Genomic DNA, 16,488 nt, shown 5'->3' with positions numbered 1-16,488 from the left:
ATATACAGTAGAACATATGATTGTGATAGCCTCCGCATTGCTTTAAAAACATAATTTCAATCAGATTTCTCTTACTGATAAACCTTTGAACAAACTCCTAAGCCCAAATTCAGTTGGCCTTTAGGACTTTGATGATGACTTACGATTTTCAGTCTTGATGGGTGAATGTTGAAGCAGTGACACGATGAAACTAATAGGTGTTTAGGTGACAAAACCCATGCAATCTGTCTACATCCACTGGCACATTGTATAAAAAAATGACAGGAACCCCAGAGAAAACAGAGCCATCTGGATTTCAGTTTTTTTAGCATCTGGCTTATGATCTTATGAGTATGTATAACTTTTATGGAGTAGAAACACAGCACATATATACTGTATAATGGAATAATGTTTTACCTTGAGCATATCTAGTAAAAAACTCCATAAATATACAAGAAATTGTCTTTAGAAAAGTAAATAACAGGACATTCAATTATCTACTCATTCTGATATTTTTAAATCATAATTGCTCTTCTATTGCACAGTTGTTAAAGCAAAATATCCAGTTACAGAGTATGACAATGCTTTTATATTTTAATTTCATGTTGATTAGCTTAAGTAATTCTGTATTGCTACCCTTGTTAACATTGCCTTATTTGTCATGCTAATAACTATCCAATTACAGAAGGTTAAAACATTGTGTGACGCTATTGTAACGCTCACGGGGTTCGCCGACGGAAAGAAACAGGTCTTAGGCTCTGGCTTGGGATGGGAGGACATTTATTACAGACGCTGAGGGGGGTTACACACACAGGGACAGGGGAGACACACCACTGCACCACACCTACACAGACACAAGAGGGAAGCGGGCGTCCCCAGCCCTCGTCCCACTATACACGGGCGGCTGGTCCCGCCCCTCAACCGCCGTTCCCAGCCTGCCTTGCGTGCGCATGGCTACAGCGCCCCACGTGGGCGCTACAGTATTTTTTTCCCCTGTGAGCAAATTCTAACCATTTTTTTGATCATCTATGCAGAAAATCACCAAAAACACACATAGCAGGAATTACACATATCCAGGTAGAAACAAATTTGCAGAAAGAGTAAACTACCCTATTACCGTATAAATGGTGTTAATAAGTTCCATTATGATATTTTTCTTTGCAGCTGAAATTAGAAAGAAATTAAAATAAAATATATAGAAGCAGCTTAAAATAGCGATAGTCTTTGTATTTAAAAAACACAAAATGTTGTCATCTTTATTAAAAGCATTCCTGAATAATTGTAATAACTATTTCTAAATACATTGTAAAAATATTAGGTTATAATGTCAGAAAGGTCATAACAGGTCATTCGATTCAGCGTGCTTAATGGTTTGAACTTGGTTTGAAGCAGTTCTTTAATAATAAAACTTCAGTACAGTATTTACCCTTTTTGCTTTAATTAAAACCTTATAAACGACCTTACTGTCGAAAAAGAGCATTGCATCATTCAAGATTATATATAGTATATTTGATGCTAAGGGTTAATTTTATAAAGACAAAAATGCCAGTATATGCACCATTATACAGTACCTGCATGTATAAAAAAACCGATATATCTGATTTGCGGAATGTAGCTTATTCACAATGAGCAACTGAACTGTTTTTATCTCTAACTTATTATGATGCCAGGAAACTCTCAACTTATAATTTGTGGTGAAAAAAAAAATAGATAAACGGGAGCTTGAAAGAGATGAACCGCAGCGATCGCTTGAAATGCATACCTGCTCTCGTCTCACTGCCCTGTCTCTTCCCTTGGGTAGATGATGTAGTTGGGGGGGGAGGGAGAGGAGAGATAAGGTAATTTAGGTCCCACCCAGCTAGATTTAAAGTTGCTTTGTATTGGCAGCAACAGCACGTGTGAGGAGGAGCAGGGGTTGTCTCTATCAGTAAGACAGCGCCCCAGTTGGAGAGCGGGGACCGTCTGTAGTGCGCGCTGCTGCTCCGTCTCTGTTTGTATACAGTGCGCTCTCTGATCGGGACCTGCTCGCATACCCTCTCTATCGCATCGTGCGGCACTGCAGTTTAACGCGGAGAGTCTAGTGCGCTAGCGCTACTGTAATCACTTCCCAAAGGCACACAGCCTTGCGTGTAGCCCCCGTCTCTCAAGAAGGACTTACAGAAATCAATTTAGGGAATACTTACTCACTTTCTGAAAGAAACCGTGGCTAACAGGAACTGAAGGACTTTTGGTCACCGTGGACAAGCAGACAAAAAAAATAAAATAAAAGAAATCCCAAATAACCAAGGGATGGGACCGTTTTTTGTGATCGTATTGTGCATAAGCGCCGCTGTCCCGCAGCTAGCAAAAGGTGAGTAACGAGCAATTGTACGGATCAAAATGCACATATGCTGGACACTGTAGAACGTGATTCGTGGTGCGAGAAATCCAAGATGGGATTTTCAGAGTATGTTTCAGAGTTATTATTTAAAGGTCCCGTTTCGGCAAATGCTTTTAAATGCATCGACTTAAATCACGCAATTTATAACTACACCTGCTCTGTGTTTAGAACAGTGCACGATGGCCCTTTGTGTTAATTTTCAAAAGTTACTTAATTGTGTTTGGGTCGTTTTTTATTGCACATTACAATAATTTACTGTATCAAACAGTTAAAGCATTTATTTAGTTTATTAATGACTATAGTTGGATGTTAAACTTGCAAAACATAGCCATGATCACAAAAATGACTTACCACCTCTCTAACCAACAATAAAAAAAACGTCACATTGATGTTTTTAATGTGCTAATAGCGGTTTTACCATGTAAAAAGAGAAAATAAACTGCGCTGCACTTTGAAGCAATATTTTCGATTCTGTGCGATATAGTCATTTTCCATTTAAGAGAGTATCCCGGAATAACACGGTATATACTACCGATATTTGTCTTTTTTCTCATATATGTTTTTGTCAGTTCTTAAATGATTACTTACTGTTGTTTTTTAAAGTACAGCACAGTATGTGCAAATGCTTTTGCTTGTAAGGTGCATGTGACGTGTCTATATTAGGCGTCAGTCTCTGTGTAAATTGCGTTATTCATCGTTCTCCTCCTTTAATCGGTTTCATAATCGTTATTATGCGCAAAACACGCTTAGGAAGGTTCTTAAATTATTTGGTGAGCAACAGAGTGGCATCTTCTGCAGATACTACCTGCGTGTTTGTTTATTTTTATCTGCCCCGATGGTGTGTGGAGGTCAAAGACGAGGCTTGGAAAGTACCGTACAGTAGATTTTTGGTCCCTCGGCAATCTCTTTTGTTGTGAGGTTAAGTTGAGGGTATTATACTTTGGCTTAATTCTTACTACTGTAAATCACTGCAGTAGCTTTGATACATTGATACCGATGGGGGAAAGACGTAGAAATGATTTTCTGATGTTGAATAGATTATTATATTTTGTGGAGTATCGAGAAACGATGCACAATATTTTGGCAAAGTACAGTCAAAAGGAATAGTATGTATTTAATAAAAACTGCGGGTAAAAATCAGTGAACAGTGTGTTGCGGAAGAACTCATACAGTGTATATATAAGTGAATTATGCGCAACGGAGTATATTTTCAGTTCGAGAAGTGCCTTACAACACAGCAGCAGGGTGCGTAGAAACCGTCAAACTGGATAAATACAGTCCATACAGTACATCATGCATTCAGTACATTTCCCGGCGAAAGTCCTGGAGCCGAAATCAAACTGGATATTAAATCCGTAGCCACATTATTAATCACCTCTCTGTTTTAAATCAAATAACTTTCAGAAACATTTGAGCTAGCGAGCACTAGAACCTCATTTAAATATTTGCCCTCAGACCAACTCTGTAATGAGTCTTAGTCTGACAATCACACGGGTCTGCAGGCTCCTACAACAAAGGGCTTCTGTGACAGTTCTAGGTACTGCTTATCGTAATTTTGTTGACAGCTAAGCTAATAAATGTACTGTCATGCCTCCGAAAACTAAAGTCATAGCATCGATGACCAAATAGAGGAAGGGTTTGGTAAACAAGTACTGTGTAATTGCTTGGCAAATTGCAATAGTTTCTACTAAACCATCTGTTTATGGTAGAACGAAGTTCACTAACGAAGACCTGTCCAGCAAAATAGCCGCTGGACTTTGTGTAGCATTTATTTTTATAGTCAAAGCCCGCTACGAAATGATAGAAATGTACAGTATGTGGTAGCCTTTCTCAATACATTTGAAAGATTGCCTTTAATACATTTTCTAAAAACTGCTTTAAACTGATTTTGTGGTAAGCTGCCGTTGGCTAAATTCTTACAGATGGCGAAATTCTTATCACTTAATGAAGAAACATGAAATATGATTTTCTTTTATCGGGTACAACTGTTCATTTGTACATACTGCTTACTATCACGCTGTGAACATAGACATTACCTTTTAAGATTTAAATCTTTTTTTTTTTTACCGTGACTTTCGATCGAGGACGGACAGTGCTGTTGGGCGAGGCTTTGTACGAGATAAAAAGGAAAGTGGTCATTCATGCAGAACACAAAAAAATGATGGTATCAGTACACTGAATATACCTGCGAGTACTGCTGTGGATTAAAGGGTGATTTATTAAACAGTAGATACAACTGAATCTTGGTCAAATGATATCCATTACTGGTATCTGTGTATGCTATGTACATTGGATGTACTGTATTAGTCAGAAAAGACCTCGTTCTTTTCCGAGATCGCGCATGGTAATCTGGGGTACATTTTAGACACTGGCACATTGGGTTTTTGCTAGTTTTATCCTTTCCTTGAGTGCCGTGGTTATTAAGATAAAAAAGACAAAAAAAATGTTAAGATACATTTGACCGATACTTTTTTTGTCGCTATTCTAGTATTCTGCTAAAAATCCATATCAACACGATTGCACTGTAAAATACTATTTAATGTTAATGCATTTTAAAGAGATTACAAAGCCACATGATTACACAAGAGCCAGAAGTTAATGTAGCGTAGCCTACTTTAAGAGAGTTTCAAATGTTAGAAAAAAAAGTTGCCTTAAATTAGAACCTATATTATACAGTATGTAGACACACACATATATATGTTCTATTTTTATATGCCTAAGTTTATCTGTTAAAAAATGATCCATTGTTCATTGCGCCTTGATCAGGTTGATTTCTTTGGCATTATGGAAGGCTTTTGGATAATGTTGTGGCTATTTGCCCAAGGCAGGTAATAACATTGGCCTCTAATTTGATGGTAACGCTTTTAGGCACACCAGACTTGCCTCTGGAGGTAAGGAGATGGTTTAAATTGCAAAATAACTATGAAGAGCACAGCTATAGCCACTTAGTTGTACTGCATCAGAAGTTGGAATAGCTGAAAAGGAGAAGTACAGTAAATCTGTTACAACATCAAGTTCATTTCTGGAGATTTTTTAAATTAAAAGGGCACTTTGTTTGGGGTCTTTAAATCCTCTGCAGTTCTCTGAAATATATCTTAACTGGTTTTCTCTATAATTTCTTTTAGCAACATTGTACATACACTTAACAGATGATCTGTAAGTGCCTATGGCTATATCAGTTTTTTTTTTATAACTAATAGACCCATAGTTTAGCCTACAGGCAAACTAGCAGTGTTCGTCTAAGGAAATGTACTGTACATCAGTGCCTGCACTTAACACTGCTGTTCTTGTTACAAAGGGTGTTTTATACATCATTACCTGCAAAGGTATTCCTGCTGTGTTAAGTAGAACACAGCCCGATTAAAGGGTTGGCATTGCCTTCTAAATAGATAGGGCAGATTGATCTCTCTGCTTAAATTGACTTCTTACAATGAATTCTGTGATACCTGTAGGTTGAAATGCAATTGTAATATGTAGCTCTGGCTCATGCTTTTGTGCTGGTCATCACTAAATACAGGCAAATAGCATTCCCCAGTTATATTACAGTGTAACTTAAAGAACTGGTCGATACAAGGGTTTTACGTTTTTCTAAAAAATTGAAGCAGTATATTGCTTGGCCCTTGCTGGTTTGATGAAAAGGTAATTAGTTTTAGATTTCTGATGTTTTCGGTAACATATAGTTGTGTGTTTTTTAACTACTGTTATATATGATAGGCAAGGTAAGGGTTTGCATTAAAAAATGATCTAGATTGCATACATCATTATCTATACAGTTCACAAAATCTTCACATCATGTTAACTTTACCCACTGATTTAACCTGCCTGATTCCCATTCAGATGATAGAGCCTCCTTCAGTGGTGAAAGATGAAGAATAAAAATCTTTGTAGTCTCCTGCACAGAAATATTGGAGTTGATGGAGCAAATGATATGTCTTTATGCTGAAGAAACCTCTTTTACAAACGCATCTTAGTTTTGAGTACTTTGTCTTGATTGAGATTGATGTGTTGTGGAGGGGAGGGGGTTCTTCAACAATGTACAGTATGTGAAGGTCAAGCATGAACAAATCTGCTCATATCATATTGACACTGAGTAAAACACAACCCCAGATTAAAGATTAACATCTGATAGAATTGAAGCGTATTGGTTCTCTGTTGAGGAGCAAATTTGAATGTTGTGAAATGGTATGTTGCCTTCAAGCCATGTGATCAATACCTGTTGTGTCCAACATTAACCTGCAGACCATCAGAAATGAAGTAAAGTGACTGCAGGGATGTACCCCTATTCAGTCAGTGAAGCAATATTCTGTTTTTTTCAGTCTGTGACACAACAGCAAGGCTATTTGGCAGTGGTTGGCATTGATGTACAGTATGCCTCTAACCTTGTGTTTGACTGGGTTAAGATCCAGGGATACAGAAGACCTGTTTGTGATGTTGCTTCACAGACTGAAGTCCAGAACGTCCCTTGTCAGGTGGGATCAAACATGATCTTGTTGGATGCCTAAGAGTTTGCATTGACAGGCTTTCTGTGTAACAGTGGGTGGAGTGCATGCTTTACAAATGTGGTTAGGATGATACTAAGGTGAAATTAGCATTAACAAGTGCAAGATTGTTAGTAAATGTGGCAATGAAGTTCCCTACACCATTAAACTATCTTCTCTCAAATGAAGCTATTCATTTACACCAACGTCCGTAAAACCTTTTGTTTTTATCTATATGCTCTGCCATCACTAAATGAGAAGTAGGACCACAGTTCAGCATAAATCGGCATTGCAAGTTCCAGTGTTGCAAACCTCTGGCCCAGTAATGTAGAGTTGCAGTAGCATCATTAGCGTTGCTGTAATAACACAATCCTTTTACTGGGGTGTGAACAAACACCCATTTCACCAACACATGTTCTTGATTTTTCACTCTGAGCTGGAATAATGTAGCTTACAGTACCCCAAGTTCACAGTTAATTCATTTACTTGTGAAGTAATATCTTACTTCTCCACTTGAAGTTCTGCGGCAGTTGGCAATCAGGTGTCTTTGCATTTCAGTGGTACAGTATCACATTTCACGGTACATCATCTCAAAGCATGCACAACAGAACAATTATACATAAAATGCTTCAGGATCCTTTGGAATAAAATGTGCCAAATAAATGCAAATATTATTACAATTACAACTGGTAACATCTTCACTGTTAGATCTTTATATCCTTCTAAAGATGCTTATGCAGCCCAGGGAGAAAATCTAATGATTCTGGTTTTGTCTTGTGCTTTTAGTCACATTCTTCAGAAATTATTGTAATATTGTAAAAGGCTCCTACATGGCAATTTTGGTATTATAAGTATCTCAGCTATTTATATGGTTTGTCATTCGGTTGGAAGTGCATCCATTTCATTTTGAAATAGTGCCTTTTAGTAAACAAAAAACCTATAATAAAAAATTCACTGCTTAATTTTGTTAAATGCTAATAGGATTTTATCCTTATTGGTAAGTGAATGAGTAATGTTGGAACAAACATCTATCTTTTGTTTTAATAATGTTTTATTATAATGACCAGTGTACCAGGTCAATTAATCGCACATGTGATAAATACTGCAGAAAGAGAAGCTGGCCTTCAGTCAGAAGGAGAGCAACTACAGTAGATACATTCTGTCTTAAGGGAATGCCATGCACAGTTCAGGAGGGGCTTCTTTACCCCAAAAGTTGTAGAAGTATGGAACAAACTATTAATCCATGTTGTTGAAACCAATACAATACCCAGGCTCCTTTCAAGAAATGTCTGAACACTTGGATCATTCATTAACTACTGTTTGTAACCTTTTGTTATTATATTTTGTTCTATCATTTAGCCTTGGGGTTACATGTGTATAACACATTCTTTGCTTTGGATTCAGAGCAGTAGGGTATTTCAGTTTTTTCTCTGACAAAGTATACATGTGTGAATTTGTTCATTTTGTAAAGTACTGAACTGCTGAGCCTACTTTTCCCACAGGTAAGACGATAAGACACATTCTTTGCAAGGGACAGCAAAATTGCATGGTGAAACAAAAACACAATTTTTTGTGTGATTTTTTTTCATTTCTGTGTTTATTTCTTTGCTGTTGTCAACTAGCTCACTGCATGTAATTCTCTTACTTCTTTAGACTCTCATTCTTCCACATTTATTAAGTTGCGATAAGGGCGGTATGAATTTGAATGCTTCAGTCAGCAGTTGAGTATTGATTTGGCTATGCAGTATCTTTATAGTTGTGCATTAATGTCTGAGGAAGAATGTAAGATTGTATTGTCAGGATGTATTATTCCTTTCTTTGTCTGCTTCTGCTAGAAAGCTTTTATGGGTTACAGTATTTGCTTCTTCTACTACATTGTCAGGCCAATGTATTAAGATCGTCTGCCTTACTGGACTGGCATCGCAATGGATTAGAAATGAAAACCTTGTCTTATTAATCATAGTATATGACAAGAACTATCAGCATGGTGAAACTAGAGGATGATTGCTTACCGGAATCAACTTAAGGGGAAGATCTAGCTACCTATGGACATTGTTGGAAGCAGGTATCACTTTCTCAACATCATGAATACTGGGGAAATGGCACTAATATAGTACACTGGTATTAATTATATGTGACAGAGTGAAAAGGCAAAGCTGAAAGGGCCCTGAGAGGATTGTTCAGTGCAGGGTAACTGTTTGCTGCTTTGTGCTTGTACATTCCTTTGAATTTGAAAATCCAAAGTCTGGTGAGGGCTGGTGAAACAGCATATACACTAAAGTATAAAATAGCTCCTGATAGAAACAAACTTGAAATCTACAGTATCTGACTTTGCTGTGAAGAAAGATGTCTGTCATAACAATAGAATATGTTTTCTGAGATCTAAACATCAGATAGATGTGGATTAGGTGGGAAATGTGGGCTATAAAATAAAAGTGTATTGAATTTGACATTTGTCAGTCTTGATTGATCTATTCGAAATTTATTAGCGTACAGAAGAAATTTACATTGAAGTTTACCAATAATATTGAGGTCTTTCCCAAGGAATCACAAATGATGTGACTTTTCTTCCCCCTTAGATTATAAGCCTTTGGTGAAATGGAGAGCTGATGCATGCTTTCATGCTTTCAGGAGTGGTAATTTGCCAGGTAACACAATGTCTGTGAACTTGGAAGGAGAGGCAGCATACAGTAGCTGATGATTGAAGTGCACAGATGATATGGACACAGGCAAATATATTCATTAGTTATGCTTTTGATAAAATGCTATCACTCATAGATTTTGTTCCTAGATGTCAATGGTTGTGTAAGCTCTTCTCAGAAATGTTAATTTTTCAAGTTTCTTCCTTTGGTTTTGGGATGCCCTTGTGTACCTTTTCCCCTCTCAAAACTTGGTTTTTAATGATTAATAAACATGCAAATGTGTCTGCCACAACATGAATACTTTGATGCAGCTTAGAACTTGGAGACAGAATGCAGTAAGCAGCACTATGATATTCCAGCAAATATTTCTTGAGGTATATTAATATTGAGTTAATGTGATTTCAAAGGAATTCATTCTGACAAGCTATTGGGAAATATGAGTCTAATTATATTCACAGAATTACAAATCTTTTGAACCTAGAAATGTCAAGACAATACACTTAATCCAATATCAGATTCAGTTTAAGATATAATACCTTTTAATCTTGTACATAATCCATTCCGGGCTTCTTTCTCAGATAATAAGACATAAGTCAAGAAAATGTTTTAGAAAGAGAAGTATTCTTATTACTGTGAATACAATTAAAGTAATGTTTTCTGTTTTCTCACAGCTGGACAGAATTGCTACATTTGAAATTACACTTCATATTAATGTGCCTCAATTACTGTATATTTATTATGAAATTATATTTACTCAATTATGATAAGCCTCTTGGGGCAACGAATCAGTGTTTGCTTTTATCGTTTTAATTCTGATATTCACCATTGGTGTAATGCACTCAGTCACTAATACCTAAAGAAATCAATGTTTAGGTTTGTAAATTATTGAGGAAGTAATTGTTCTTAATATGTCAGACCTCTCACACTGGAATCTTCCCTTAGTTTTCTCAAGCTATTTGACAACCAAAGCACAGAAGCTAAAAAGTTGAATGGACTGAATGAAGCCAGATTTGGGTAGTATGTAAGAGAAATAATTTATCATTGTACAGTTTAGGACTAAATGATGGTACATACAGTAAATTAACAATATTCTTATGACGATTTCGCCCTAAAATCTAGCACGAATGAGATTAAGAGATTCACCTTGTAATTTAAATCTTTTGAGATTTGTTTTTGTCACAGGAGCCGGTTCTGACTATGCGAACCTATGCGAACGGTAGAATCTGGAAAACACAGCTGAGGAAGGTACAGCGGGGTTAGAATGCACAGTACATGGGGTATTTAAAGTGATGGAAATTAAATTTAATATATAGAAATGAAGAGCATCTTCAAAGATGTTTGTATGTAAATTAACATATAGTGATGGTATTATTTATATTTAATATGCTCAAGCATGAATTTACACTTGATAATCTACTGTGCATAGTTTTAACTTTTTGAGGAGTTCTAATAAGTTGTTTCAGTATTTTTTTTAATTTAATAAATATGCAAATATTCACTTCTGGAGACTTTGACTTATTCTGAGTATCCTGTAGTATTAAATAGACAGGTGTTTTAGAGTGTATCTGAATTGCTTAAATGATTCCTTCAATTTTCAGAAAATTCAAAGACAGATTATGTTTCAAAATACATAATAATTTTGACAAATTTAACATAAATTTGTACATTCATCTCGCTGATATTCATAATCATTAATAACAGTCATTAGTGGTAAATTCTTTACCAGGTTTGCACACATCAAAAGTCACATTGTTATTAACTCATTTGGTTAAAAGAGTAGAATTTCAGTGTGGGAATGTTATGATAACAATTACAAATTATTAAGACCTTATTTACATGAATGTGTGTATACTTAAGATGTACGTTTTTAGAATTATGCACTTGTTATACGGGGCTCATAAACTTTTAACTCAGTGTTGGGTATATCCGCAATAATTAATAATACTTTGTGCAGTGTAAACTATTTAACATTAAAATAATTTTCATTATTTTGCTCCAGATATTTTGCTCCAGATTTTTATGAATTTGTTTTTCACTTGAATTATGTCGTTTTAACTCTTTCCTATTCTCATTTTAAAGAAAAATAACAGTGCTGTAATGAATCCTCATTTTCCATTAGAGGTCTCCAACCCCACTTTTGAACAAACTCACTCCAGTTGTCACATTGAATTCCTAACATGGTTAAAAATGAGAGAAGCCAATTTGACTCCTTTAGCCTGTTTGGTAGAAATAAGTAATTTGTTCAATTAAGAAAGTGTCCTGGAAAGCTGAATGGTCTTCAGATTTTGCTTCCACATTTTATCATAATTTAATTTATCAATATTTGTAAAAATGATCACAGTTTCCACAGTTTGGAAATTGATTATTTAATGGTTTCCTATGCAGCCTTCATTTCTCTTAAGCTAGATGAAGCCTCTCCAGGAGAAGTCACTGAATATGCTTCTGCTTCTAATTTGAATAAAATGATTAACAATGAAGTATATGAATTACAAATTGTACCGCAAAGGCTGAAAAAGAAAGGAAAGAACTTACAAGTTCCTTGGATTTTAAGTGAATAAAGTTAAATATTTAATTGTTTTAAAAATGATTTTAATAACCAGTGTTTAAGATGGATACCTAACATATAAGCCAAGTTATGTTTTTTTTATGAGAATGGTGAGCATTCTATAGAATAGATGCATTTGGGGTAAAACAAAATGAATGACTGACTTCTGCTGAGGCAGTTGAACAGAAGGATATTGCAGTGGGTTAGCATTGCTACCTAGCAGTGCTGGGGATGGGGTTTCAGGACCTGGTAAGCTATCTGCATGGAGGCTGTATATTCTTCTCTTGTTTGTGTGGGTTTTCGCCGGATGTTCTGGTTTCCTCCCACAGTCCAAAGACATGTTAATTGACTTCTGGAAAAATTGGCCCTGGACTGAGTGTGTGCATGCTTGTGTCTGTGTGTGCCCTGCGATGGACTGGTGTGTCCTGCCTTCTGCCTGTTGCAATAGGCTGTGGCCCCCTACAACACTGTATTGGATGAAGTGGTTAGAATAAGGATGGCTTCATAATATATTGCCTTCTTTGAAACAACTGTAATGACTTAAAGTGACTGTTGAACATATGGAGCTTTTAAATGCTTCTGTAACTCTTCCAAGAGTTTAAAGCGACCGTATAAGCTGTGGAATAATGGAAATCTGCTGGCCATGATAACATTTCTCCTGAACTTCTGCTGGCTGTCAGGGGTGCCGGTCCAGGCTCCCATGAAGTGCATAGTTTAGGACCCTATGCAGACGGTAATTATCCAGAAGTAACTGGAAAAGCACAACTAGGAAAATACGATGAGGATCCGGACGGGGATGACAGACAGGGGAGTGTGACGACGGTGATCCAGTGCTCAGGGGGTGTGGTGCAGGTTTCCCAAAAAGGGAAACCGGGCCATAGTCCTGGGTCCAGATGATGGGAGATCCATCCAAGACAGACAAGGTTAAAATCCGGAATGGGATCCGGAACAGGAACAGGGAACCAGGAAGATAAAACCAGGATAACGAGGCCAGGCGCTCAGATGGTCATAACCCTGTGATAAAACCTATGCCATCGGGTCTCTCCTGGACTCTATACTCTATACAATATCTCCACAGCATGTACAAGTATATTTGTTCTATAATATCTTAGTTTGCACTTAGCAGAGTCACTTGGCATTCATATTCATTTACATTCTTCATGTTTTATTCTTTGAGGCTTTGAGGCAGTAGGTTTGTAATAAGAAAACACTTAATGTTGTTAACAAAATAAAAACAGATGTGATAAGAGGCTCTTCTTTATAGGTTGTCTACTACAAGTTAGGATCTGCATTATACAAAAATATTTTTCTTCCTATTAAGTTTTTTTTTTCAATTTTCTATGATCCAGTTTTATTACACATTTTTTTGGATGGGCAAGTAATCCTGCTTTCAGTTGACAATTTCACAATGTCTTAAAGATAACAGTGACTAGGCTGTACTTAATATTATTGGGCTTTTCAGCTAAGGGTCTTTATGAATTGGTCAGATCCTACTCTTGGCGCCTAACTGAGGAAGCAATTAGACATCATGATGTTTTATTTTCTGCCAGGACTTTCTCTTTTTGAATGTGCCTAATTATAGTAAACTTTTTGGACATTTAGAAAATCTCAGCCACTTTCTTGGGTCTCATCCCTGTATGTCATTTTTATTATAAAAATATTTGTAAGTTTGTAAGATAAATATTTGTAGGAGACATTGTCTCTGTTTCTTATGCATGGGATGGAGAACTAAACACCCTGATGCTAGTCCGCAGTGGGCTGCAGTCCTCGGAAATATTTTTGTCAATATTTAGCACACCGGTTGATCTATTCTAAACTTTTTTCACAGGCTGTTTTTAACACCACACAGATGCTTCCAGATGGGGATATCTCCCGATCCTCTCTGTCACTGATATTGCTCAGGTGTGACTGGCACCTATTTACATATGGTTTGGGAATACCCAGTGAAACAGCACTTCTGGCTTTGTGCAACTGGTGCAATATCAGGTGTAATTGCTGTAACCATACCAATGAGCCCCAGACATCTCCTGCTCAGTGAATTCAATGAATTCACAGATTGCCGTCGGCTTTCATATATGATGTCTTTTGCTGTCAAGTTTTACTGCAGCCAATAAAATTGATCTCGTGGGGTTGGAGGGAGACCCAAATCCCTTCACATCACACATGGTTGCATTCATTTGTAGATACTATTCTTATTGAGAGCAAAACAGCTACATTTCTTGGTTCCACTCCAAAATCGTTCCCTGCCTGAAGTCCTTTTTTGATTTCCCCAAATTGTTTCAAGAAAACCCCTTTCCATTTTTTCTTTTTCTTCTTTTTTTGTTTCTGTTCCTAGCTCCTTCTTTTTGCCTTTTATTGTCCTTATATTTTTTTTATTTGTATCTATGTTTATGTATTGCAGTCTAATACTTAGAAGAGAGTAAAAATAATGTTCACAAAGGCAAGAAAAGGGAGCTTGACTTAAAGAAATGTCCTGCACTAACGGGTTATTAATTAAATCTTTTTAGTCTTGGACAGGGTATCACAAAGGGAGTTAAACAAGTATTTAAAATCATCAAAAGAAGAGGTAGGCACCATTCTGAGTAACAGCAGGCATTGTTTTAGGAGCAATGCAGTTTCCTCTAATACTTCTTTCTCATCCCAGGGACGAGGGTTGCCTGAGTTATGCCCTGCATGCATTTTTCATTCAGGAACACCTGAAGAAAATTGAAAAACAGCATCATTCAATTTTTTTGTCTTCCGGCAATTGAACAGCAGAATATTCCACATTTGCATACTTCACTACTGATGCTCATGATGTCTGCAACACACAAGTGTGCCTGTCTATGGAAAGGGTGCCAAAGACTGGCAGGTATCATATAATCTGGACAAGTGCTGTGTATTACTGGCAAATAGCAACAACTACAGGTTCAACATGGGAAAAACCAACCTTGAATAAAGGCTTAGGTATTTTTGTTGACACATCATTTACAACCTGTAGACCAAAGTGGTGAAGAAATGAAGAAAGCAAACAGGATGTTAGAATATAGGGTTAAAATCATATAATTTAAATCAGGAAATGTTACATTAAAATTGTACGATGCAGTAGTAAGACCTCTTTTGAATACTGCTTACAATCCTGGTCACCACAATACATCAAATATATCTCTACTTCAGAAGCATTCCAGATAAGAAACATTCCCTGGCTTAAAGGAATATTTTACACTAACAGGCTAAAAGAACTGAATCTTTTTAGAACTGGATGGAGAAGACGATAAAGAGATCTGATTCAAGTGTTATAAAGGTCTTGAGGGCATATACAGAGTCAATCCAGTGGACATCTTCAGAATCAAAGGTGAAACATGAGCCAAAGGACTTGAGTATGAATTACAGAGAAGCGTATTTAAGATTGAGAACAAAATGCTTTTCCTTATGAAAAAGGATTTTAAGCTGATGTTAGGCATCATTTACGAAAATACTGCATATCAGTCTCTTACTACCACTCATATGCACTAGATGGAAAGAATGACCTTCTGTTTGTAATCAGTGTCATATATAATAATTACTTATATATAATTAATATAATATTAATATAATTAATGTGTGCAGTAACTGATTGAGTCTTAACATTCCACTGAAACATGTCTGTATTTTAGATTGTCAGAACAAATTTTAAAATTTTTCAATGGTCTACTTTCAGTTTTCAGCATAGAATTAACCTTTACTTGTTCCCATGTTGCACATACAGTATTATAGTTTTTGATGGTTTTGCTGACATTTAATTTTTTTAACCTACAGAAGTGTTCAGTTTGAGCAGTCACGTTTTGGTAAAAATATTAACTTTAAAAATGTGTATTAATTTCATTTGTGATTCAGCAAAATGGCATACCATTTGAAGGGACTGAATATACTTTATAATTCAGGGTAAACATCTGGGACAAGCTGAGCACTGAGAGCAAATGCAGTGCTTGATTTGAGTGCTACAAAGCTCCCATAAAATTGATTTACTTTTTGATGAGGAATTGCTCCCAGATGCATGTAATAAAAATTGTACTTTTTTTGTATTTTTCTTTTAGTCTACAGTATCCTGCAAAAATATTGACCTCCCTATAAAGTTTTCACATTTTATTGCAGACTGATCTTGAATCAGTATTCTTTAAATTTAAAGTTTTCATGTTAGATCCTTCAAAAATTAAAGATTTTTTAATCTTTATATACATTGAGTACTTATTTGCTACGGCAACCCTAAATCAGGTCAGGTGCAAAAGAATAGTTTGAAAGGTCCCACATTATGAATAGTTTGAGAGGTGTCTGTGTGTAGAAACATGGTTTAACTTAACAGCATATATTCTTTAGAATAATATTTTTTCTTCATTCTTTAGAAGGTGAACACTTGAGAGACCCCACTGTATTTTTTTCTTCACCAGATTGGTTTAATTTTCCTCTGGAAAAATACAGTTGCTATTGAAAGTTCTGTATGTTGTC

General features: G+C 36.2%; 1 protein-coding gene across 3 annotated transcripts in view; it reads left to right on the top strand.

The window, feature by feature from the left end:
• The first annotated feature begins 1,902 nt into the window (after nt 1-1,902).
• The window catches only part of LOC102697668 (EGF-like repeat and discoidin I-like domain-containing protein 3), a 261,705-nt gene continuing 247,119 nt past the window's right edge, over nt 1,903-16,488 (top strand). For all 3 annotated transcript variants that reach the window (XM_015360994.2, XM_015360984.2, XM_006626513.3), the window contains exon 1: nt 1,903-2,329. In XM_015360994.2, the coding sequence (XP_015216480.1) occupies nt 2,269-2,329 (61 nt within the window). In that variant the 5' untranslated portion in view covers nt 1,903-2,268. The remainder of the gene's footprint in view (nt 2,330-16,488) is intronic.

This window comes from Lepisosteus oculatus, chromosome 3 (genome assembly GCF_040954835.1).
Source record: "Lepisosteus oculatus isolate fLepOcu1 chromosome 3, fLepOcu1.hap2, whole genome shotgun sequence".
Lineage (NCBI taxonomy): Eukaryota > Metazoa > Chordata > Actinopteri > Semionotiformes > Lepisosteidae > Lepisosteus > Lepisosteus oculatus.
This window is presented reverse-complemented; position numbering and strand designations above follow the sequence as displayed.